The 24613-nt window shown below is 37.4% G+C and overlaps 2 protein-coding genes and 1 long non-coding RNA gene across 3 annotated transcripts in view; 1 reads left to right on the top strand and 2 right to left on the bottom strand.

Moving 5' to 3' along the window:
* LOC136716876 (uncharacterized) overlaps positions 1-24613 on the top strand; it is a 93893-nt gene that overhangs the window by 61435 nt on the left and 7845 nt on the right. The gene's annotated exons all lie outside the window — the stretch shown is intronic.
* LOC136717131 (gap junction delta-2 protein) lies at positions 11160-16423 on the bottom strand. Its single transcript, XM_066694613.1, has 2 exons — positions 16122-16423; positions 11160-15584 (listed from the first exon to the last, which is right to left on the bottom strand). The coding sequence occupies exons 1-2, from the start codon at positions 16190-16192 to the stop codon at positions 14741-14743; spliced, it is 915 nt and encodes a 304-aa protein (XP_066550710.1). The 5' UTR covers positions 16193-16423; the 3' UTR covers positions 11160-14740.
* Positions 18697-22146, bottom strand: actc2 (actin, alpha, cardiac muscle 2). Its single transcript, XM_066694126.1, has 7 exons — positions 22065-22146; positions 21158-21302; positions 20607-20931; positions 20201-20362; positions 19898-20089; positions 19182-19363; positions 18697-19013 (listed from the first exon to the last, which is right to left on the bottom strand). The coding sequence occupies exons 2-7, from the start codon at positions 21284-21286 to the stop codon at positions 18870-18872; spliced, it is 1134 nt and encodes a 377-aa protein (XP_066550223.1). The 5' UTR covers positions 21287-21302; positions 22065-22146; the 3' UTR covers positions 18697-18869.

The following is a 24613-nucleotide window of genomic DNA, read 5'->3' as shown; positions in this document are numbered from 1 at the left end:
GCCCAATTATTAAATACCCAATTAAGCCCACCAAAATCTAAGTTTTACATGTTTTCTTATAAATATGTGAATTTCTTCCCAATAAAGTGGGTATTAAATCAAAGATTAAATAGATCTAAACACTTGTGGTACATTTTGTCATAAATTGACTAAATTCAATTAACTTACTTAATTGCAAAAGTGAAAAGTCCGGAATGGGCTTATAAACTACATATGTACCCTTTAAGCCCACAAGAGTTTTAACAGTAAATACTTCAAATTGTATTGATTAAGCACTTAATATTTTATAGATTATTGAATTCAGACCTCAAATAACCAACCTAACCAATTAAAATATAGTATTTTTATATTATCTGAGACTAATTTCCATCACATGGACTTGTTGCACTTGTAGAGGCAGTTTGCTATGCTGGTGTGCTGGCTGTTGGGGTTGGGGCCGGGGCTGTTGGGGCTGTGGAAGTCTGCACAGGTGCTTCAGAAAAAGGAGCATGATTTGTGGACACTCGTCTGTCCCTCCTGCTCTGGCTCACAGGGAATATTCCAGTGCTCTCCAAGCCACCGATGATGTTTTCTGGCTTGAGAGCCGTGGAAAGCACATCAAGTTTCACAGGGAATTCCTCCTTTCAAATGTTGTCCCTGCTAACACGGTAATGGCAGTGCAGTGCGGTTCTGACCGATATTTCTGTCTGATGGTGTGGCTTTTATTGCATTTAACTAAGCATCCGATTTGTTCTGTTCTACTCGTGTACTTTTAACAAAATATAAATGATGCACAGGAACTGCAATGCAGTTCCCCCTCGACCTGCTCTCGTTCTATAGGTCAGTAAATAATATGAAAATATCGGATATCAGATATTGGTCTCGGCCCAGAATTTTTATATCGGTGCAGCCCTACTTTTGACTTCACCAAAAACTGTCTTTTCCAGTGGCCAGGGAAATATCTGAGGCATGACTGTCAAAAATTAAAACTCCTGGCAGTCCCATGTCAGAGATCTTTGGCAAAAACAGCTTCTCTGTCTCTGTCCATCCGTGATCCGCACGACGTTCACAGCAAGCTTCCCTCATGTTATTGCAGTCCCTATCATTTTTTCTCTGCCTACCCATTTTGTCCCCATAATGAAAATAAGGTAAGTAATTACGTTCATGAATGAAAAGGATGTATTCCGAGTAATTTTAATTCATTTAAGGCTTTTTTAATATGAGGTACAATGGGTTCTGGGCTTATTAAGGACAACAGTGGTCCATGGGAAATTAACCTCAATAATTGTGCATAGAGTTAATGTAAACATGTAATATCTTTATAATAAATAAATAACATAATTATTTACAACTTAGACCACGTTTATTATTGTTGGTAGAACAAATTCATTATTTATTCTGCTTTCAAGCCATGTGCTAATAGGCTTTTCAAGGGCGCTGTTCCTTTTAAGCCCATAAGACAAAAACAATTACATTTTAAGATTATCATAATTGATAGAACATTAAATATTGTTTTATCTGAAGAGGCTTCTAAAATGTTTTGATAATCATACATAACTCAAGAACAACAAATGTGATTGGCTCCAAATAAAAAGTAACATGACAGTAACAACTTTGTGCATTTGCTCTGAAACAGATCATCCTTCGAAAATGTCCTGTCTTTTTTGTATTTCAAAATAAAACGGCAAGTGGGCTTAATTGGGTCACTTCCCCTACTATTACAAAACTAATACTGATAACATAGTCCAGTAATTTTTATATCCATCCAAGTGTATTTAAAGCCTGTCTAATATGAAAATCTATTGTGAAACGGAAGGATTATGCCATATTCCTGTATTCTGAATATTAGGATCTGTTTTGTTTTTAATCGGTCAGACATTTGGAAACATGCTGACTGGGTCAAAGGATTGTCTCAAGAGGTTTTGCATTATGCATTTTCATATCTATTTAGATGGCGGCCAAGGTATACTGTAACACAGAAAACATAAAGAAAATCCACAAGGCAAATATGGGTGATAACAAATGGATCTGGATCGCTTTGGAATACAGGAACACCACAGTAAACTAATAAACAAGTAGCAATTTAACTATTCTTGCTCATCTGATGGTTAGTATTCATTTGATCAAAGAATATCCTCAAGAAGAATGGCATTAAGCCTCAGTGTAACTTCGAGTCTGCTCTCTTGCCAACTGAGCGAAAGTTGCTACAGAAGAGAATGGTGGAAAAGATGGAGATGTTGACAGTGAAACTAATACAGTCAACACTCAATACGTACACTGTACATCCTGCATGTGGTCTCAAAGACTTTGTGGCCATAAGCTGGTATTTGAAGATGGCAGACCATGCTTAGAAGGATTAATTTGGATCTTTTGATCGACTAAAACCAATACAAATTTCAAGGCGCTTACAGTTTAATGCCTTTTTGGCAAGCCTTGCAGGAGGTATGTGGTACATGAGATTTCTCACTTTAATTAACTTCTTAAACCAGGCATTAGCAAGGTTTTTAAACATGTCTTGGAAGCATTCTTAATATCAACAAAGTAGAAGATATTATTCAATTTGGCTTTAATTTTGTTTCAGAACTATACTGCATAAAACGAGCAAAATTAACAGCAAATGGTACTTCGAAAAAACAGTTACTCAAACAGTGTTGTATTTTACATTTCACATGTCATACAGTGTGTTAATGTTGTTTAAAAGGAATGGTTTTCCTAAAACAAATATTAAAATTAAGCAATTGTTAAGCAAATACTAAGTATATTTAAAACAACAACAAATATAATAATTATAATAAAATAATTATCATACTAGTTACACCCTACTTTTGTCAGGATAAGACTGAATGATATCCACTTGCAATGTAAAAGAAATGTAGGAAGTGGTTTTAATTTTACTAAAACCTTCATGCTATTGGATCACATGGCTTAGAGTGATGAGTTAATCTCTTAAGATCATTACAGCATCGGTGAGTCATTAATAACGGACCAAAACTATTTTGCAAACAAACTTATTAGTTATTAGTATTTGCACCACCAAACTACCGATGCTGCAGATTAGTATTTAAAATTTAGTGTACTTATAAGACGACAGTTCTTCATTTTAATGTTTACTGCAAGCTTATGTACAAGTGTTATGTGAAGTGTGAAATTGTTTAAGCATGTATAAACCTGTGTTTGTTTGTTTAACCAACAGCTCCTTTTTCAAGTGACAGGCATCCAAACATATATGTCTGTAAGTCCCACAGGCTGAGGTTCATGATTTCTGACTCTAATCACTTCCATTTAAAGCCTGTCCTAAAAGCACACTGTTTAATATGTGAATGATAAAAGGAAGCATAATATTTCATAACCGAGACACTAAGCCCTTCCGCTGAGCAACAGTCTTGTTCTAAAAGAGTCCACATGGTCCTCAGTCAGTTTTACCTAATCCTGAGAAATGAACATTGCTTTATGGAGCGTTAGAGAAAGGGTCATCTCTCTCCCCTCTCTCTCTCTCTCTCTCTCTCTCTCTCAAACAAGAGAAAGATGGGGAGAGACACAGAGAGTGCTCAATAGCTGTACCACAGCAAATGCCTACAATTAAACCAAAAACTGAGCTGCTGTATAACCTAGGCAATTCCAACTATGACAGATAAAGTGCCTGTGTGCATTACGGGGGATATTACTTTCAATGTATTACAGGGAACATACATTATAATTTACTTTGAGACTCTTTGCCTCAAACCAATTTAAAACTTTTACCCAAAAGCTAAATATATTTAGAGTACCTTTATTTGACAGGATTCTTCCAAAGCTGCCATCATGTACCTGCTATTTAGTTTTTTGCTTTGAGGTTGGTTCAAAGTTTTGATTTGGTCTTGGCTTGCTACCTATAATTATTCTTCCATAGGCTGCTGTAGATGTAGGCTTAAACTTATTTTTTTAGCTGTATAATCTTATCTAACGAATACCTTACTGCATGCCATTCAGTGAAAAGGTATTGTGTAGTGTTCACCTTTCCTGAAATCAGGCTAAATGTTTAATAGTTGATTGCGAATGCGACTGATTATCTCATTTAAGACTCTCGAGCCTGAAGTCTAGACATTATTATTTTCAATACGTAAATTCAGTTTCTTAAGTTTTAAAAATGTACTTATGTGAATTGGCTTCCCTCCCACTTGATGAGACGAGTCGTTTTGCCTGATTAAGGCACATCTGCCAGTGATTTTAGTTGCTGCTAAATGGTGTGGAACGTATACCTTTGTAAAGCTTTATTACCACGAGAAACTGTTTGCTGTGTCTGCAGTACATGGCAGATGTAACAGGGCTACAAGACACACTGGTTAATGTGGTTACATCATTCTTACAGATGAAAAGCTAAAGAATGTATGTACAGAGAATGTATGAATAAATGATCGTCATTGTCTGTTTCTCCACGGCATAGATACAGTTCCTCCTCAAAATTAGCCCTGCCTTTGTGATCTGTGGGTGTTTTAATTTTGTATCATGTAATTAGAATTTGTCTGATGTATTTTCGTATGCTTGTTTTTTCATTCACTCAAAGTATTTTCACATACCCCTGCTGGTATGGCACACTTTCTTCTTTCTGATAGGCAATAGGTTTTTGATGGTAACATACATGACTGACACTAATAAGTGCTGTCCCCCCCATCGGAATAAACTTGTGAAATTATTTTTCCTCCTTTTTTCTTATTTTAGAGAGAGAGAGAGAGAGAGAGAGAGAGAGAGGAGAGAGCTGCCTCATTATTATGATTTATTACTAAATGTTACTAGTTCATGGGAAGTTTACAAACCTGGGCAAGGGGGCTCATAATGGATTCAATCAAGGAAGGAAAGTTGCAGATATAATTTGATGACATTATACAGGCACAAGCATCAGTAGAATTAATTCACACCACTGCTGTAATAGAAACATAATGTGACATCCACTACTTCATAAATAATATTTTACTACCATTTGTCACAGAGAGCAATCCTTTTATCAGTCTTGCATTAACAAATTGTTTTTCATGAGAGGGTTTCCTAATCTTGAGGGAATATTAAAACTGGCCAAATATACACCTGTGACTTTATTTACTTTTTCTTATGGTTATCAATGAATAAATTACTGTTACTTGTATCATTAATGCATCTTGTGTGAATTTGCTTAACTGCTTTATTTAGCATTTAGACAGAAAAGGTATAGGTACAGCATACATTTTCTTAAAAGGTGTAAAAGCTGCATAACTTTAAAGCGACATTATTATTATTTAGAATGCATAGTGTGTGAAATGTTCATGGAAAGAGAGCTGACAAAGGTCCTTTGTCAGAGATTGGCTTCTGAAGTCTTGTGAGATGATGTGGACATTTCACTGAAGGGCCCAAGGGAGACTTCTTTAGACTCTGTCTTACTAGACTTGGATCAGGGGGACAAAATGAGAAACGGCACTCAAAACAGCCAGCCAGATCTGTGTTCCTTTAATCCTGCACATGATTTGTTACTGGATCCTCTTTATTTGAAAGGACCCTAAAGCATAAAAGTGGGCCTTGTATGTATTTCAGGAGCTGATTAAAGTGAACCCTCTTACCATAAGAGAAATGCTTTTCAGTTTGTTTTATATATATATATATATATATATATATATATATATATATATATATATATATATATATATATATATATATATATATATATAATATGAATTGTAACAAATAGAGGCTGCATTGCTGTGCTGTGCAGAGGAGGTGTGATCATTACAAAGGATAAAAATGGCCTCTTGTACACTATCACAAGGCACTGAATTATTTATTGACTGTACAGTTTGCTGAAATGACAGAATCTTACACTTCCAATTCTTCCTGACTTTAGCAGCAGAATAGATGGTCCCTTCTGTCTCTAATGGAATGTGCAATGTTTATCATATTGTTTTATATTTTTTATACAAAGAACATATTACGGTCCATATGCTATGCTATAGTCTACATATAAATTGTTATTACCAGTGCCAAGATAATGAGCTATGTTTCATTTGTACATTTACTTAAAAACAGGACAAGCTTAGCCTATATGAATACGTTTGTTTGTTTTTTTGCATAAAGGGGGTGGGGTGGGGGATATAGTTTGGTCTCTGAGAAAAACAGATATGCAAAAATTGGAGGAAGTCAGATAATAGTGACAATGTCGAATGTGAGTGTGAATGCAAAGCACAACAAAAGGAAGATGTAGTTTTCATCCACATTCACACTTCTAGCATCTGTGTGCTGTAGTAGTAACAAAGAAATAATAAATTTGCGCATCAAAAGTAAATATAAAAATGATATACAATTAATATCATGTTGAATTATTATTTTTGTCCTGTTTAATATGTATGGTAGTGATAAGGTAAAAATGTATTTGATTAAATTAATTTAAATATGAAATTAATAATTTCCGATAATCAACCTTTGTGTCTTGCTACCTATTATTATGTACAAGTGTCAGTGTATTCCAGGCACTTCAAATGGCCTACTTCAAGTATTTCATAATGGCAATGCTATCTAAGGACAAACTGGTTGAAGTGGATTGAGATGGCTTGGCTCTAAACAGCTCGTGGAAAAAAATCTTTAATGCTCTCCTCACTTGAACTAGTTCCATTGGGGGTACGGGCCAAATGGCAGTAAATAACTAGGTTGGTTCAACTTGTGGTAAGTAAAGTAAATATTCTCTGCTGCAATACTGTCTATTGTATTACTCTGTGATGGAATATGTTGGGGTCAGATTTAATCTGATTGATTGATTGATTGATTCAATATATTTAACAATTTCTTTCCATTGTTCTGCTTATTCCAAAAATCTAGATTGTTGTACATTTCATAGTGGTTATCATACTTCTCTATGGTATTTTATTTGTCTGTTTCAAGCCAATCCGCTGTCACTAATAGACCTTTAGTTATATCAGTGGTGATTTTAATTATATATATATATATATATATATATATATATATATATATATATATATATATATATATATACACTCACCTAAAGGATTATTAGGAACACCTGTTCAATTTCTCATTCATGCAATTATCTAACCAACCAATCACATGGCAGTTGCTTCAATGCATTTAAGGGTGTGGTCCTGGTCAAGACAATCTCCTGAACTCCAAACTGAATGTCTGAATGGGAAAGAAAGGTGATTTAAGCAATTTTGAGCGTGGCATGGTTGTTGGTGCCAGACGGGCCGGTCTGAGTATTTCACAATCTGCTCAGTTACTGGGATTTTCACGCACAACCATTTCTAGGGTTTACAAAGAATGGTGTGAAAAGGGAAAAACATCCAGTATGCGGCAGTCCTGTGGGCGAAAATGCCTTGTTGATGCTAGAGGTTAGAGGAGAATGGGCCGACTGATTCAAGCTGATAGAAGGGCAACTTTGACTGAAATAACCACTCGTTACAACCGAGGTATGCAGCAAAGCATTTGTGAAGCCACAACACGTACAACCTTGAGGCGGATGGGCTACAACAGCAGAAGACCCCACTGTGTACCACTCATCTCCACTACAAATAGGAAAAAGAGGCTACAATTTGCACAAGCTCACCAATATTGGACAGTTGAAGACTGGAAAAAATGTTGCCTGGTCTGATTAGTCTCGATTTCTGTTGAGACATTCAGATGGTAGAGTCAGAATTTGGCGTAAACAGAATGAGAACATGGATCCATCATGCCTTGTTACCACTGTGCAGGCTGGTGGTGGTGGTGTAATGGTGTGGGGGATGTTTTCTTGGCACACTTTAGGCCCCTTAGTGCCAACTGGGCATCGTTTAAATGCCACGGCCTACCTGAGCATTGTTTCTGACCATGTCCATCCCTTTATGACCATGTCCTCTGATGGCTACTTCCAGCAGGATAATGCACCATGTCACAAAGGTCGAATCATTTCAAATTGGTTTCTTGAACATGACAATGAGTTCACTGTACTAAACTGGCCCCCACAGTCACCAGATCTCAACCCAATAGAGCATCTTTGGGATGTGGTGGAACGGGAGCTTCGTGCCCTGGATGTGCATCCCACAAATCTCCATCAACTGCAAGATGCTATCCTATCAATATGGGCCAACATTTCTAAAGAATGCTTTCAGCACCTTGTTGAATCAATGCCACGTAGAATTAAGGCAGTTCTGAAGGCGAAAGGGGGTCAAACACAGTATTAGTATGGTGTTCCTAATAATCCTTTAGGTGAGTGTATATATATATATATATATATATGTGTGTGTGTGTGTCCGTCGATTTAAATTAATTTGGCGTTTGCTAAGAAATGCTAGTTGCAGTCTCTAGTTGCATGAAATAAGTTGGGTGTCATTTTTTATTTTCTTATGTTATTGGATGTAACAGCTGGTTATGTGGATTTCAGCTGGGCTCTGAATGCTCAGGAAACAAAATATGGATTTGACAGGCAGGGATCTAAAGAAAGCCGCTTCATATGAATGCTATGGCCATGGAGCTCTATCAACACTCATGCATAATTAAACTATGGTGGTTAAATAAAAATCCATTAAATGACTTCTTGCCCTAAATAGTTTAATGCGTTTTGCCAAGGTAGAGACAGCAAACAAGAGCCAGAGCCTGTGCACTTTTGCCTTGGTTAGCAGGAGACTTTCTCATGTGCAACTGTACAGCATGAAGCAATTGGGTTTTAAGACTTAAGCCTGATAATAGCATTGGATTTGTGAAGAAAACAGATTTTCACTGTTGGAAGAGAGGAAAATCCAGTGTGGTACAATGAAATGAAGATTTTAAGGCTTAGCTACTATATTTGTACCCCAGATATTAAGATCAAAACACTAAGGAACAGAATATAGTTGCTGTATGGAGAGAGCATGTAAATGATTGAAAGTTTTTCATATTTCTATTTATTTCATGTATACAATGCTCGGTAATGCAGGTCAGACAGTTCCATCTCCTTAAAGAATTTAGAAAAATATGAAGAGTGCAGGCCTGTTGAGATTATCTGATAGTAGCTCTTCCAGCAATTGTAACAAAAGGTGAGAGATCGAATGGTAATCTCTTCCATGGATTTCAAGAACATCTGCTTAATTATTTGAGATAATATGATAACAAACACAGACCTTGACTACTATATAAACACTAGTTAATATGAATATTACAAAATGTAATTTTTCATGTTTCAAAATGTAAGACAATACATTTTGTCTGCTTCTGTGCATATACAGTATATATAATGTATGCTTATTTAACACCAAACCATATATACATTATTTTTGCACGACATGAACAAGTTATTGCACACGTATTTTTCAGATGAATATATGTCTAGACAAACCAGTTGCACTACCACTGTACATAAGCTTATCTTGTCAGCCCACTATAGGTCCCAAGTTGGATTTTATTTAAATTCAGACTAACATTTTCTGATTCAAGAATTTTTTTAAGACTCTTTTAGGCACATGTATTTTCTGTGAAACTGCATACCCTTCTGTCATAGATCATTGACTCATAATATTTCTCTTTTGTGCACCACACCGGTTGTTTAACTGCTGCTGTTTCATAGGCGAGTAAAGTAAATCATGGATGAGGTTGGTGCCAGTAGCTTGTAAATACTAGTGTAGCCAACTCATATTTGTTACTGTGATGCCAGTTTGTGCCAGACCTCCCGATGATAACTGGTTGTCGTGGAAACTAAACGAGGAGGAAAATATTTCTATATATGTTGGCTGCAGCTTCAAAATGTTCCGGTTTACTATAGCTTGAGTTCATTATCAAGGCATGAGTGTTTCAGGAGTAGGAAAGTGATAAGAAAGGGTAAGTTCAAAGAAGAAGCTGTGCTTGTTATTTCTTCCTGTCTCTTGTTCTATTAAAATTATCCTTACAGAGATTATGCTCTTTTAAGGAAAGTAAAACATTCATATTTGCTTATTTGAATGCAGGGACATTGTATGCAGGAATGTGTTCACTGAATACTGCTATGCTTTAAAAAAAAGGTGGATCACTGAAAGACATGCATAAATAAATGGATGAATAAAGAGATGGATGTTTTTTTATACAATTATGCAAATTTTATTTGATAACTGGCTTCCACATTTATTTTATTAACTGCTTTATGAGTTAGCTCTTTAAAAGTGTAAAGACTCTGCTAATAATATTTTATGCTATTTAACAGGGGATATAAATAATTCACTAGCAAAGTATTGATATTTTGACAAGAAAGATAGAAAGTTCAAATAAATAAGTCACTAATAGGCACTTTCACTGAGGTAAGCAGTATTAAAATGTCAAGTGGTTTATTTATTGGAGGTTTGTAAGAAGTGATTATGGGTAAGTGTGGCTGAAAGTCATTAAGATAAATATGAACTTGCATGGAATAGAAACTACAGATGCATTTGAAAGTCTACTGAGGGGATTTGAAAAATGAAAACGAGAACATAAGTCTTATTTAGTATTTTTATATCAGGTTATCTCACACAACATATAATTATTTCAAACATTATTTTAGCACCAAGTTTATCTGTTAAGAGACTGTAAAGAATAGATTGAAAAACAACACATATAAAGGGACATTGAAATTGCATGATTCTGAAATGTGATAATCTAACCGCCTTCATGTATTGACTGCCACCATCCTGTATATACTCTATATATGGAATTATTGAAGATTTAGAAATAAACCCCAACATAAATACGTATTATTGTATATAAATATTAAAAACATATCTGTTTTGTTCCTTCAAAATAATAAAACCAACAAATGTGCGTATACCCAAAGACAACAAATTAAGTGTATTTAAAAAAAAAAACATTCAGATTTAAAATTAAAATAATGGTTTGATTTTTCTTGCAGAACAGATTTTTTCAGAGTTAAATCATTGTTCTCCATTCCCCTCAGTTCCTCCTAACGTAAAGCATTCAGTTCGAGCACAGCACGGAAACCCTGGTTTCTTTTGGTGCATTGATGTATTTTAAATCAAAGGGCCATGAAAGGAACAGATTCTAAGTATTGAACTTCATTAAGACAACAGAAAATATGTAAATTTGTATGTGCTTCATAACATGATGGTTCATTAAATTTTGGGGGGAGGAATGGCCATAGTGTTTTAATGTAATTATAATTCCATAATCCCTAGAATTTAAATTGTGGAAATAATGGCAAAGTATATTATTAATGATGTTTAAGCTTCTTAAATGCTACAATTAATCATAATAATAATAATGATAAATAATAATAATAATTAAACCCTTTGAAATAATTTTGAATACCCTATTAAATAATAAACATGAAATAATATGTTAAGGGATTGTTGGGTTAGTGCTGCTGAGATGCATAGAGACAAGGGAAGGACACATTTCTGATGTTTTGCCAAGCTGTGACAAAAAGCGTCTCCAACCTGGTTAATCAGTTGCTTAACCTGCAGGATAAACCAGATTATCATTAGGACTGCTGGTGGGAGTGAGCTGGCAGTCAGGGTTTATTCAATTTTGCTTAGGTTTGTGTTTTTGACAGACCATGATGAGGGGAAAAAAACTAAAAACAAAGCATCAGCAAATTACACTGATCCAAGAATCTACAGCGGGGTTCTATTTGAATAATACAAAAACACTCTACTTTTGGGATAATTAAACAAATATACCAGAATTTTCCAGAGTGATGCTTACATAGAGATGGATAGACTGGGATTTGTGCACATATAGAATGCTACATGACAATGCTTTCTCCTTTACTTCTTTTACTTTTAATCTCATCTCACAGTTTTCATACAATTGCCAGATTCATATTATCAAATGGAGAGGATTGCAGTTTCTGTGTGGCCCCAGGGAAGCATTCCCAGATCATGTACGACTGTAATAACTATATACAGTGAATGATACATCTTTTGATCCATTGTGAGTTCAGACTTCACTTGTAGTGGACTAAATATAAGCTGTTCTCTGCATTATAACAGTTTTGTAACATTTGAATAAAAATTATTGATCTTTTAACACTTTAAAAAAAGTGATTTCATTTAAAACTTGTCGAGTTTTGAAAAACTGGGATTTAATAAAAGACACCACAAAATACAAAACTGCATATTACAAGGAAAATAATAAATTGTATGAAATTGAAGTGGGAGAGGTTTTTGTTAAAATCACCATTTCATGAAAATGAAAATATATACTTGCAATGGTCTAACTTAATTAAACCGGTGTAGTTGTATTAATAATTATTATTTAAGTCCCCAAGCACGTGTGGTCAAATTTTCAAAGGGAAAAAAACTTAAATATTCCAGTGCTTTTTCTCTACTGGGCCCCAATTTTAAAATATGAAAGAGGGTATGTAAGCTTCAAAAGAATATGTATTTTAAAAGGCCTAGGCAGGTGTAATGGGAAGAAAGAAGCTTTGTCAACTGTACAGGGTGCATCAGCATAGAAAATAGAGAGCAGCACTAACTGTTTTGTCAATAGGGCATTTCAAGACCACTGAATCAATGTAATTCATGAGAAGTCAACTGTACTTTTTAGGCTCCATCAATTGTTTGAAATTACGGGTCCTCATTAAAGCTTGCACTCAATTTTCTCTTGCAATAGCTAAAGTTTAAGCTTTTGTTGATTAAATACACCAAAGTCTTCAATACTTTTAGACTGCTGTATTTAAACAATGTTATAGACAGGCTATGCACTGATGGGGACATAGCTTAAGCTTTAAACAATCACGTACTGTGTGTTTTCTTGTATAATTATTTTTTACATTTTGGAACCATAAAAAGTGGAGGGATAAGCCTATTATTTCAGTATATGTTCCAGCTCCAAAACAGGGTAAGAGAAATTAATTTTCTCAGCAATAATGGTATCATGGAATATTAAACCAACCTGCTAAATCTCAAATTATGAAAAATTAAATATGGTGCCAGTATGTAACCCAATAATGTATAATTTAGAGTACTTTCTTTTTAGGAGAGTTTAGTATGTATGAAGTATGTATCTCCTAAAGATTGATTGATCAGATCTCCTTTTGAGGTGATTTGAGAACTGTCTTGGAAGATGCATTCACTGGCCGTCCGGAAATGATCGTTAGCTTTAACCTGCTCAGTAACATGTAGATGTTCTGAAAGGCATTGACGGTACCCTTTACAAAGTATAGAGAACCCTGTTCTGAGCTGGAAATGCATAACCTTAACTATCTGACATGGAAAATCAAGGATGATGCATATTCGTGGCACATCTTGCAGAACCTAATGATGTGGTTTAATTTAAGCAACGCTCAAACGGAATGAGAGTTTGCACACACTTAAACACCAAAAGGAGCAATGGCAGTGCAGTACATGTATGCTGTGGTTTGCTTAGTAGCTAATGGAGATGCTTGCTGGTTGTTTATTAGCCTTGTTTCAGGTACTAATGTGTAAAGACGAATTTTGCAAAACACTTTCTAATGAGTTCTGAAATGGTTAGTTAAGTTAGCATTTAATCTTACATTGATTTTGCATATGACCTGATTAAGATGATGCTGAAACTTGGAGGCATTGCCCGAAGCAATGGAAATTAACCATGCGCTTATGAGCAGGCCTGAATGAATGTGACATTTCCATTAAAGTTCCCTAAAGTATCGGATTCATTAAGGAAAAGGTCTGACTTGAAAGCCCTTTAATAATTAATTCACACATCTCCAGTATTGATTAATTAGTTGTTTTTTTGATGTTTCTTTTGTTTTTCTTTTAGTAATTAATGTATTGAGTGGACACCATATTGCTCTTTTGTGACAAAATAATTAACTAATCAATCTTTAGGTCTCACACCTAAGCATGTGTTTCTTACACACGAGCAGAGAGTCAGAAGTTGTGCTGCTATAATTTTACATGATAAGAATTGCAAATGCAGAGGTTTCTTGTATAAAAACAGACTAGGCTTTATTTTCAAATTTGAAAAAAAAAAAAAGATAACTTATACCATTTCCAATTAAATGTACAACAATGAAAATTAAAGCAAAAGAGGGCAGCATTTAGCATAATGCAAGCAGGGATATCGCTTTCATGATGAAGATTATAATATATTTATATACTGATATATACAAGTATGGCACTTGATTACACGAAAGCAAGAAAACACTTTTTCACAGATGAAAGCAATGGGCGCTTTGGTGTATAATAAATTAAGGAGCTCACAGACGTTAGCGTTTGCAGCAAATCCACCCTGTTTTGCAGTTCAGCTATATAGCAATGGAATGATTACATACGTTAAGGTCAGTGGTGTGAACACAGGCAACAGAAAACATATAGACCGCTAATGCATTTCATCTATAATCAGAATTTAAAAAAATAATCATCTGAGCTATAGATTTCTTCCAGACATTGCCAACTGTGTGTGTTATACTCAGCTGCTGTAACAGAATGGTGTATTTCATGGGTGGAAAAATAGATTTTAAAACACCATCCACAGCACATAGCATGGTATGTTTGGCTCCATGTGTTCACTACTTAGTGCAATTTGGATTTACTCTCTTCAAGTTCAGTAGATCTGTAGTGTGTCAACGAGAGTAAATTGGTGAACACGTCATTATGCTTTCTATCTAGCGATGTACAGAGTATAAACGTTACTAAAAAGTTGCATCAGTGCAATATAATAAATAGGAAAAACAAACCGACAGTATACGTTTGTTTTTGCAGTCCGTTAAAAGACAAATTAATAAATACAAATCAATCCATCGCCTAAGTCATGAAACGTAACTGGCGAATTGAAATGTCCATCACATTATGTTAATGGGTTCATTTTTTTTTTGTACATCATGAATTGTCCATTGCTGGGGCTATAAAATGTGCTACACATAAGCAGAGTCGCTGGACTGAGTGCGGCCGAAATTGGGGACACTCATCCGGGGCAGGTCTTTATTCCTGATCTCATAGATGGACTTCCTCCTGGCCTGCACCCCTCTCACTGCCGTTTTGATTTTCCTCCAGCCCAAGTGGTTGAGCTCTGCTAAATTGAGGACCACACAAATCCCACTGACAGCAAACATGAACACCAGAAAGACAGTCTTCTCTGTGGGTCTGGACACGTAGCACTCCACGTCCTTTATGCAGGGGTACCGGTCACACTCGTACACCGAGGGCACGTTGAATCCGTACAGGAAATACTGGCCCACTAAAAAGCCTATCTCCAGTGCGTTTCTGAAGACTACCTGGATGATATAAAACCTTGAGATGCCTTCTTGCCGTCTCATTTTGGACTTAGTAGTCCTGATGGCCGAGTTTGGGATTTCTTTGACCTCCAGACAATCCGGCTCGGCCTCTTTGGTGGAGTTCTCTGTGTTCTGCAGCACTCCGTTCACGATGGTGTTTTTAATCTTCTTGCTGTCTTCTCGTTTCATTGAGTCCTGGTCCTTATCCAGGGTGAGAAACACGGTGGAGTATCGTCGCTCTTTCTGCTTTGCAGACTGGTGCACCGAATAGGTGATAAAGCAAAGGCTGGGGGTGCACACCATTATGATCTGGAAGACCCAGTATCGGATGTGGGAAATGGGGAAAGCCTTGTCGTAGCAAGCCTGGTTGCAGCCCGGCTGTAAGGTATTGCACACGAACATGGTCTGCTCGTCATCATAGACGGTCTCTCCGACTATCGCTACTATTAGGATCCGGAAGATCACCACCACTGTTAATAGGATCCTAAAATCAAAGAAAGAAACAAACAATACATATATGTTGGGTGTTGTATAGTTTCAACTGCTCTTTCAAAAAAAAGAAGAAAGAAAGAATCACTGGCGATTTAAAACAGTTGAGCCTAAGCTTGCAAACTGCTTTAGGAGCTTGTCCAGTGCTGAACCAGCTCTTCCTCGTTGAAAGTGCTGAGAGGGGTTTTTAAAAGCTGTCCAAAGAAAATATATATTTACGCACAATGTCCTTCAATGCCACATTTACGCGTATACATTTTCACAATATCACAAGTGTTAGCAAAGCGCTCGGCTCGATGGTTGTAGACTGAGGATTTTCCGACACAATTTCATAGCACAGAATAAGCGTCCTATTTCTCACACTTTCTTACAGCACTGTGTTATCACACAAGTCAAACCAGCACTGAAATGCACTAGGATAGTTTGCGATATGTGTCATGGTGTTTTACCGGTAACGTGTTTTGGGACAGAATCGTGCTTGCAACCTCAATAAACGCATGTAAGTACTTTTCCCGATCACTTTTCATCTTACCTTCCTATCATAGTGGAGTGCTGCTGGACAGCAGCCTCCAGGAGCCTCTCTAGGATGGTCCATTCCCCCATTGCTGTTCATCCGGAGACGGGAGCGCAGATCTGCACGAATTGCGATGAAATGCGATAATTTCCTGTTTCACTCTCCAGAGGCTCCGCTTTTACCTGGCAAATGCATTGATCGAAGCTGCTGCCCCCCTCCCGTGTCGCGACCCCGCACTGGTGCTGGTCTCCGGGTCTTTGGGTCTGATTAGTGTAAGCCCTCCTATTTTCGCTCCTCAGATCAGGATGATGTCTGGTTGGAGGGAGGCAGGGTTTAATGTCTTGCCAGCTCTAATCCCCCTTTAAGTAGTCTCCTCCTGCGTCACACACAGACAGGTTGGTGGACGGCCGCCAGAACACCAGGATTTCTCATTTTCATTATTCTCTGCATATACTGGGAGCAGATTAATCTGTAATAAAATGATTGGTTATAATCTCCATGCACTGGGGGTGTCTCATTTACAACACATACAATGACTGAGCCAGACAGACTCGTGTCCGGTTTGTATGAAGGGAATTAAAGCGAGGGGGCAAAAGCAGCCAGGTTGGGCTGTGAGTCGGATGTGTCCTGAGTTATGGGTCAGAAAAGTTGTAGTACTGTTGTTTATGTGGGGCAACTTTATTGATCAATATAATTAGAAATAACAATGCATTTCACTACACCATATCGGCTAGCTTGTTGTTGCTGTGGCCAGCTATGGCAGACACAGCCCTGGTCTGTCCTGTGTCCCTGTTCCTCAGAAACCCCTGTCAATGAGAGACAGTACAACCCCAGATTCATACTCATGTTATTGTCCTGTCAAAAGAAAACTCCGGCCAGCTTTTACCTTTCTATGCCACCCTCTAAAAACATTCAAATTATAGTCTGTTCGAGATGACAAGTGATTTAACATATTTCTGAAGTTACTCAATAAAGAAACACACAATTGTTGCGTTTGAAGAATAAACCATAATGTATTAGATAAAGGCATTTGATCATAGTTTAATACATACATTAAATAAATAACAGGACACTAAATGACACCTGATATCAGCACACATCATCTAAAAAAATATAACGGAATTAACCTTTGCTCTCAGTCAATGTATTATTAGACGTTAATTATGAAATAAGAAACCAAGGAAAAGGTGAAAGTGAACGGACACTGCTCCCTTAGTCTGAAAAACACAAAGATGCTCATATGTGTATCACATGAAGAGGGGGTTTATCTCATCAGGATAATACTATCAAATCTTTTATAACCTGCTGAAGCGTGGGCTCAGTGTCATTAACGGAAGCTATACATTTTAGTCCATTTATTCACTAAGGGTTGGGTTACTTATAGGATGCATTTTCTATACTTATAAATAAATTTAGCATTCAGCTATTCAGTTAGCCAATTAACTAAAGGATGTGTGTGTTGTACAGATTGGTTGTGCTGGTTTAAGCCTCATATTATATTCTCCCAGGCTACATACAATAATTAACATAAATGAAGCTTGAAGCCCACCCCCCACCATGAAGCATACATCCACCCACACATAAAGTATATGGACTGCAGCTGGCATGTTGAGATTGCCCGCAGTGCCACCGCAGATCTGGACCCCAGTGCTGGCCATATAGCAAGAGACGAGACAGACGTGTTGAGTTGCTGTCAATCAGAAATTGCATGCATAATTGGCAATCACGCACACATTCATACATTTTGAAATGAGCATCCTCTCAGTCGTTACAGGAACAACCAAAGGTCTCGGATCTCATTTCTGGCACAGTGTTGGAAACAGTGCGTGCAATTCAGTCGTGTTGGTCATTATTATCTGAAATAACTGCTGCAAGTGTAATTGTAGTCGCTAAGTGATAACATACAATATTAATAAATGGACAAACGAGTAAATCAAGATTAACTTCTTATAAATTAAGATACGCACAACTGTGTATGTTTAATAATAATAAACAATGCGTTATATAAATGTCGTTAGTTATATGTCGGTGCTGTTTTGCTTTTAAAGCCTATACAATTGTACAAGATGAGCAGTGTGTTTGTACTTAATGCATTTTTTCTGAATCACAATGCATTCAAAGGTTATATACTAAAAGGAAGCAGTCATTAAAAGGTGATTTGCGCATTTATAAGGATACTTAATTTCCCCGGAGGTCCATAACAGCCCTGACATTTTTCATTTAAATACCACAGACGGATATGGCCATGTGTCATGTCAGGGGTCATGTGTGTGTATGTGCTGAAGCAGCTAGGTGAAGTGAAGTGAGGCTCAGACCTGTGTGCAGTACAATACAGAAGGGTTCAGAGCAGTAAACAGAATATGAAAGACGACGTTAATTACATTCATATTGTATTCAATATCTAGATAGAGTAGTTTGATATTGGGAGCATTGTGATTCTTTCATTAGTTAGTTATTGTGTTGGACATTATTATCATACTTAAGATTTGTTATATATTATGTCAATCTGATTTAATGTGACCAGTTCAATGGTATCTACATCATAATTGTGAGTTAACACCAGTCCTCAGGGATTGAACATGAGATGAAAAGACAAAGTCCTGGGTCTTGTTTATTTATAAACCAATAAATATCTCATCCAAATATAAATTGCACTTGTGTGTAAACAAACTGTACATTGAGGGGAAAGTCAGGAAGGGTGGCCTGGTTCTTCCAGGAGTCCAAACTCTGGCGTCCAATAGGCGGAGGTGAATTGGGATAGGGCGTTTAGAAGCATTTGCGGTGGACAATGGAGGGTCCTGCTTCATCGTACTCCTGCTTGCTGATCCACATCTGCTGGAAGGTGGACAGGGAGGCCAGGATGGAGCCGCCGATCCAGACAGAGTACTTACGCTCAGGTGGGGCAATGATCTACAAAGAGCAAAGAGGGATGTAACCTGAATGAGTATTGGCATCAAACCGTTTTAGATGTATTTTGTTTTGTGTTGCCTAAAATATAGGACTTAAAACACTGGCTTGCACGTCAAAGCACACGATCAGTCAATTTCCCCAAAAGAACCAGAAACGGTGTAATGTTACCTTGATCTTCATGGTGCTGGGGGCCAGGGCGGTGATCTCCTTCTGCATGCGGTCAGCAATACCGGGGTACATAGTGGTGCCGCCGGACAGGACGTTGTTGGCATACAGATCCTTACGGATGTCAATGTCGCACTTCATGATGCTGTTGTAGGTAGTTTCGTGAATACCAGCAGATTCCATACCTAGATGAACAGACACAAATGTGGGCTATTTTAATATTCACCGCCTGATGACAAGTGAGACACAACTGCAGTGCCAGGAGCCGGCAGGTGCTGAAAAGAACAGCAGCCGGGACAGGGTGTGTGAGAGCCGTGGCAGGGAAACTGAAACCTGGCTAAGGGCTGCAACAGATCACAACTTTGACCTATGCAAAACACAGATCTGGACCCTGTCGCGGTGTCATGTATTGTTAGAAGCCACTTCATACTATTTATAATTCAGAAGGCGAAAGGGTACAATTTGCATGTGTTTATTGGATCTATCCCTATAGGGGTGTGTTTGTAGCTATGCAGATGCGCTATTTCTATCAATTGTTTGTATCATCTGTTAGGAAAAATCATGACTAAGATTTTAGATTTCTGACTACTTTAAAATGAAGTTTTGTATGTGTTTTAAATTATTATTATTAAAGGATAAACTATTTTAAATTAAATAACAGAAGTGACCTCTGTAAGATTATCTTAATATTTGAGTGCTGTGTTGTGGCGGGCACCTACCAATGAATGAAGGCTGGAAGAGGGTCTCTGGGCAGCGGAAACGCTCATTGCCAATGGTGATGACCTGGCCGTCGGGCAGCTCGTAGCTCTTTTCCAGGGAGGATGAGGAGGCCGCGGTGGCCATCTCATTCTCAAAGTCCAGGGCCACATAGCACAGTTTCTCCTTGATGTCACGCACGATTTCACGTTCAGCTTTTGTAAGGGAAGCAGGGTATAGGCACTTAGAGGATTGGCATCAATATTGTGAGGATTCATTGTTCTCTTCCCTAACAATTTTTTAAAAAAGATCACAAGCATGTGTACCTGTAGTCACGAAGGAATAGCCACGCTCAGTCAGGATCTTCATGAGGTAGTCTGTCAGATCTCTGCCGGCCAGGTCCAGACGCATGATGGCGTGGGGAAGAGCATAACCCTCATAGATGGGGACATTGTGGGTCACACCATCACCAGAGTCCAGCACAATACCTGTCATTTTACAAAGTTAGACATTAAAAGGGTCCTTCCCTCCTCACAGAGCAAGCTAATGTCTTTTTGACTGAAGCCCTATGGATACATCATAACATAAATTATATTTTCTATATACGGTATATCTATGTTAGATGCAAAGTTAGAACATTTTATGGTTCTTTGAAATTATTTTACTACTAATATAATATTCCAGAATGAGGGTTATGATATCATTCAAACCGTGTATATGTCTTTATCTCACCTGTGGTGCGGCCAGAGGCATACAGGGACAGGACAGCCTGGATGGCGACATACATGGCTGGTACGTTGAAGGTCTCAAACATGATCTGGGTCATCTTCTCTCTGTTGGCCTTGGGGTTGAGGGGGGCCTCAGTGAGCAGGGTGGGGTGCTCCTCAGGGGCCACACGCAGCTCATTGTAGAAGGTGTGGTGCCAGATCTTCTCCATGTCGTCCCAGTTGGTGATGATGCCATGCTCAATGGGGTATTTCAGGGTGAGGATACCCCTCTTGCTCTGTGCCTCATCTCCCACGTAGGAATCTTTCTGACCCATACCGACCATGACACCCTGACAGAGATTAAAGCACAGCAATATGAATAACCTACACATGAAAATGCACTAAGCATTATATCTTCTTGCCTGTAGCTTATAGGCATCTACTGACAATAAAATGTAATGTAACCTGGAAGTATTGTGACATTAGAAAGGGCTGACACTGTCTTCACATGTATGTGAGATGCATTTACAGAGCTATGTGAGTGATGTCACTCCAGATGGTTAGTAGGTACTTTACCTGGTGACGGGGGCGACCGACAATAGAGGGGAAGACAGCGCGGGGGGCATCATCTCCGGCAAAGCCAGCCTTGACCAGGCCAGAGCCATTGTCACACACCAGAGCAGTGGTCTCCTCGTCGTCGCACATGGTGACAGAGATGGATCTGGAAGGGAGATCGAAAGAAAAGACAGTATGAACAGGCCTGATTAAAAAAAAAAAAAAAAAAACACTGGACACGTGAGGCGAAGCTTTGCAGAAAGCATATTAGGTTTGATGTCATATGTAGTACATTATTAATTTTAGTGACCTTACTGACTTCTTGTCTATAGCAGTATTGCAGTAAGAGTATCATTTTGTGCTATAGTCTTGTAACCATATGGAAATAAATAATGTGCATTCAATGATTAATATTACTTTAAAAGATACAGTTCTGTGAAATATTATTCAGAGTAAATCTGATTTCAGGTTAATATACCAGGCAAAGCAGGTATTTTTAATGAATGATTGATAGCTAGGATTGTCAATTTGAATTCTTGAAATCTTGTCTATGTATATCTTTTTTTAAATCTTCTGTCAAATGTAAAGGTTATTATTCAGTTAAGCTAATTAATGAAGATCCACTTGTTTGGGGTTTGCTTTAATAGATATGGTTTCCAATTCTGTGAGATTGAACATCCCCAGATTTGTTGTCTTGTATCCACAAAGCACAGAAATTGCACTCTTAAAGTTTTCTCAAACGAGTAGACATTGACAAGTTTTTTGAAAAGTTTTCTGCATTAGTCCCAATGAAGTAGGTTAGCTGTAAAGTGGAGTAGTCCATTCAAAATCTCTTCTCTTCCGGCTGTGATACGTCGTCCCTTTCGGGGTTTTCTGTGTCCTGCCTTCGGTTTGCCAAGAGAAGGAAGCAAGGAACTTGCATACTTACCAGATCAGCACCTACAGCTGGCTCCTGAGAAATAGCAGGGAGTAGTGTGCAGAAAGCAAACACCAATTTATACTCTAACATGTGTCGGTGTGGCTTTAGGGGGAGGGGAGTAGACCACCGTCTCCTTATTTGGTAGCCTTCACGCCATTGAGATCTGTGAGGCCATTAATGGCATGGCAAAGAGAAAAGGGGAATCCTGGTCTAGGCATCCAGGGCTGCAGCCCATGTATGGATAGAGACACCGCCAGACAGGACGGGAGAATACAGGAGAAGCCCCTCATTGTCAAACCAAGGACCCAAATACGGAGGTCTGAGTCAACAGTGAATGAGGGGTTAAAAAAACACTAACCTAGAAAACAGTATTCACACACACACATACCTGTCCTGTACTGGCTCACTCTACAATGATTCCTAAAATGATTATACAGTAATAATACTATTAAAGTGCATTATTTATAGTCTTAAAATACTAAAAGTTAATTACGACTTCTAAATGTTTCTATTAATTGTAAGTACAAGCATTAGTATAAGCCTATAAATACATCTGTGATTTATAGCCTGTTGTTTGTGTGGAGATGTATTGGGTGTGCGCACTGTGAGCTTTTTAACGGGGACATGTTGATTGGGTAGCAGGCTAACATGTACCATACATCACCAGAGCAATGTGCTACCCTTATAATACAGGACAGCTAACTATAATGTGTGTATGTATGTATGTATGTATATATATATGTATGCAAGTGGAAATATCTTGGAGACCTTCAACCAACAGTGGATCGATATATTGTGATGTATAGGCCTATATGCTTTTTATATATATATATATATATATATATATATATATATATATATATATATATATATATATAATGCTTATTTTCATTATTTTCTTTGTAAGGCCATGTTAAGTACTTATGAGAAGACCAAAAATGATAAAGAGGAAAATGAAGCAACAAATTAAAATAAATGTGTGGCAGAATTGATAAACGATAGCCTACTGGAAGTTCAAAAGTTTGGCATGTATGGGAATGAATTATAGGAGTGAGTAGTATGACTTCCCCCCTGCAGGGGTCATCTCTGTACCTCGGGATCCCTGTTATCTGTAGAGCCAGTTAGCCGAGTCCAGGCCACTTGCTCGGCTCCTCCAGACAAAAGCAGTTCAGACGAGATGTGCTAATCTGTGCCAAATGGAAATACCATTTGCGTGGGGCAGCTGCTTATGACAGCTGCTTCTGACAGTTTAAACATGCCTTTCCAATCTGCTTCAAACAAAGTGTTGTTTATTAGTCTTATTTCCAACTATATGTTTATTTTTATTTTCATGGTTGCGTTTCACTCAGTCAGCCGATCAGTAATGATCTTTGTAGGGCACCTTTCCAGTTACATGGTTATAGCATTACTAGTTGATTTTGATGATGGATAGGTATAGTAAAACACATTTACAGCAGTTTGATCCCTTTCTAAGAAATTGGACAGTTGCCTGTAGTCTAGATATTTTTGGTAATTCCAAAAGAACAGTGGATTTGCAAGTGTGAGAAGTTAACTATAGGTTACTGGACTTAGGGCTGCCACACTAAGAGAGAATCATTTGATTTAGGACTATCACCTGTTTTTCCATTCAAGTAGTTTGTTTTAATTTAATTTAGGAGCTTATCAAAGACAAACACAAAAGGAGAGGGAATTCAACTGCTACAGGAAACCAGCCTGACACTTGTGGTGTCATCATAACCTTATGAATCATGAAACTATTATAGTACACACTGATTTAAAATGAAAAGTTTTTTTAGTTTTTTTTTTTGTACCATTTTCATATTTCTTCATAATAGTATACCCTATCTAATAGATGATCTCTGCAGGAAACAGGAACTTAATTATTCTGGGTTTCATTATATTTCCAGTTAAAAAGAGGATGTGGCTCAATTCAACTTCATCCACAAGATATAACAAGATTATTGCAAGAGCTTTTCTGCATGAACTATAACAATTAAGTGACCTTTGTGGACTCTCTTTAGCAGCTGTGTAAAACAAAAATAATAAAAATATAACTCTTGACAGGAAAGTTTATAATTCTGATGTGTGTCATAATTTCCCTTATTTACCGACTTGCCAATTCAAGTCATGCTTTTGTCTTTTATACCAGTCAGCTGTAAAAAAAAAAAAAAAAAAAAAATGAAATAAATAATTTTCCATTTACGTTCTTCTTTTGAAAGAGGAGTAGTGGGCCTTTCCCTACATAGCCTTGCTGAAAACAAATATGAGGTTTAACAGATTCAAATTCAGAATGAAAACACACAAATAAACAGCAATGTAATGTTTACCTTTTATATTTTGAAAGATGTTTAGCAGATGGTTAGCTAAAAGACCTACCACATACTTTTCCCTTTTTATTTTAAGGAGATGCCAGACTCCATGAGTGCTCAGAGCAGAAAGATTTATGGTGTTAGCATCTCAGTCAGCTAAGCCATGTTGTGCATTGTATGTCAGCAAAATAACTTTAAATCAATACAAAAAGAAATTGAGAGTCACAGCAGCTGCTTAAGAACAAGAGT

Source organism: Amia ocellicauda, chromosome 21 (assembly GCF_036373705.1).
Source record: "Amia ocellicauda isolate fAmiCal2 chromosome 21, fAmiCal2.hap1, whole genome shotgun sequence".
Lineage (NCBI taxonomy): Eukaryota > Metazoa > Chordata > Actinopteri > Amiiformes > Amiidae > Amia > Amia ocellicauda.
This window is presented reverse-complemented; position numbering and strand designations above follow the sequence as displayed.

What these genes read in the sequence shown, in the direction of transcription:
- LOC136717131 (XM_066694613.1), bottom strand. Translation starts at nt 16,192, where the DNA reads ATGGGGGAATGGACCATCCTAGAGAGGCTCCTGGAGGCTGCTGTCCAG. An exon ending in CACTCCACTATGATAGGAAG is followed by an intron (nt 15,585 to 16,121) that starts GTAAGATGAAAA and finishes CTTTGATTTTAG; the next exon opens with GATCCTATTAACAGTGGTGG.
- actc2 (XM_066694126.1), bottom strand. Translation starts at nt 21,286, where the DNA reads ATGTGCGACGACGAGGAGACCACTGCTCTGGTGTGTGACAATGGCTCT. An exon ending in TGCCTCTGGCCGCACCACAG is followed by an intron (nt 20,363 to 20,606) that starts GTGAGATAAAGA and finishes GTAAAATGACAG; the next exon opens with GTATTGTGCTGGACTCTGGT. An exon ending in CCAGCACCATGAAGATCAAG is followed by an intron (nt 19,014 to 19,181) that starts GTAACATTACAC and finishes TGCTCTTTGTAG; the next exon opens with ATCATTGCCCCACCTGAGCG.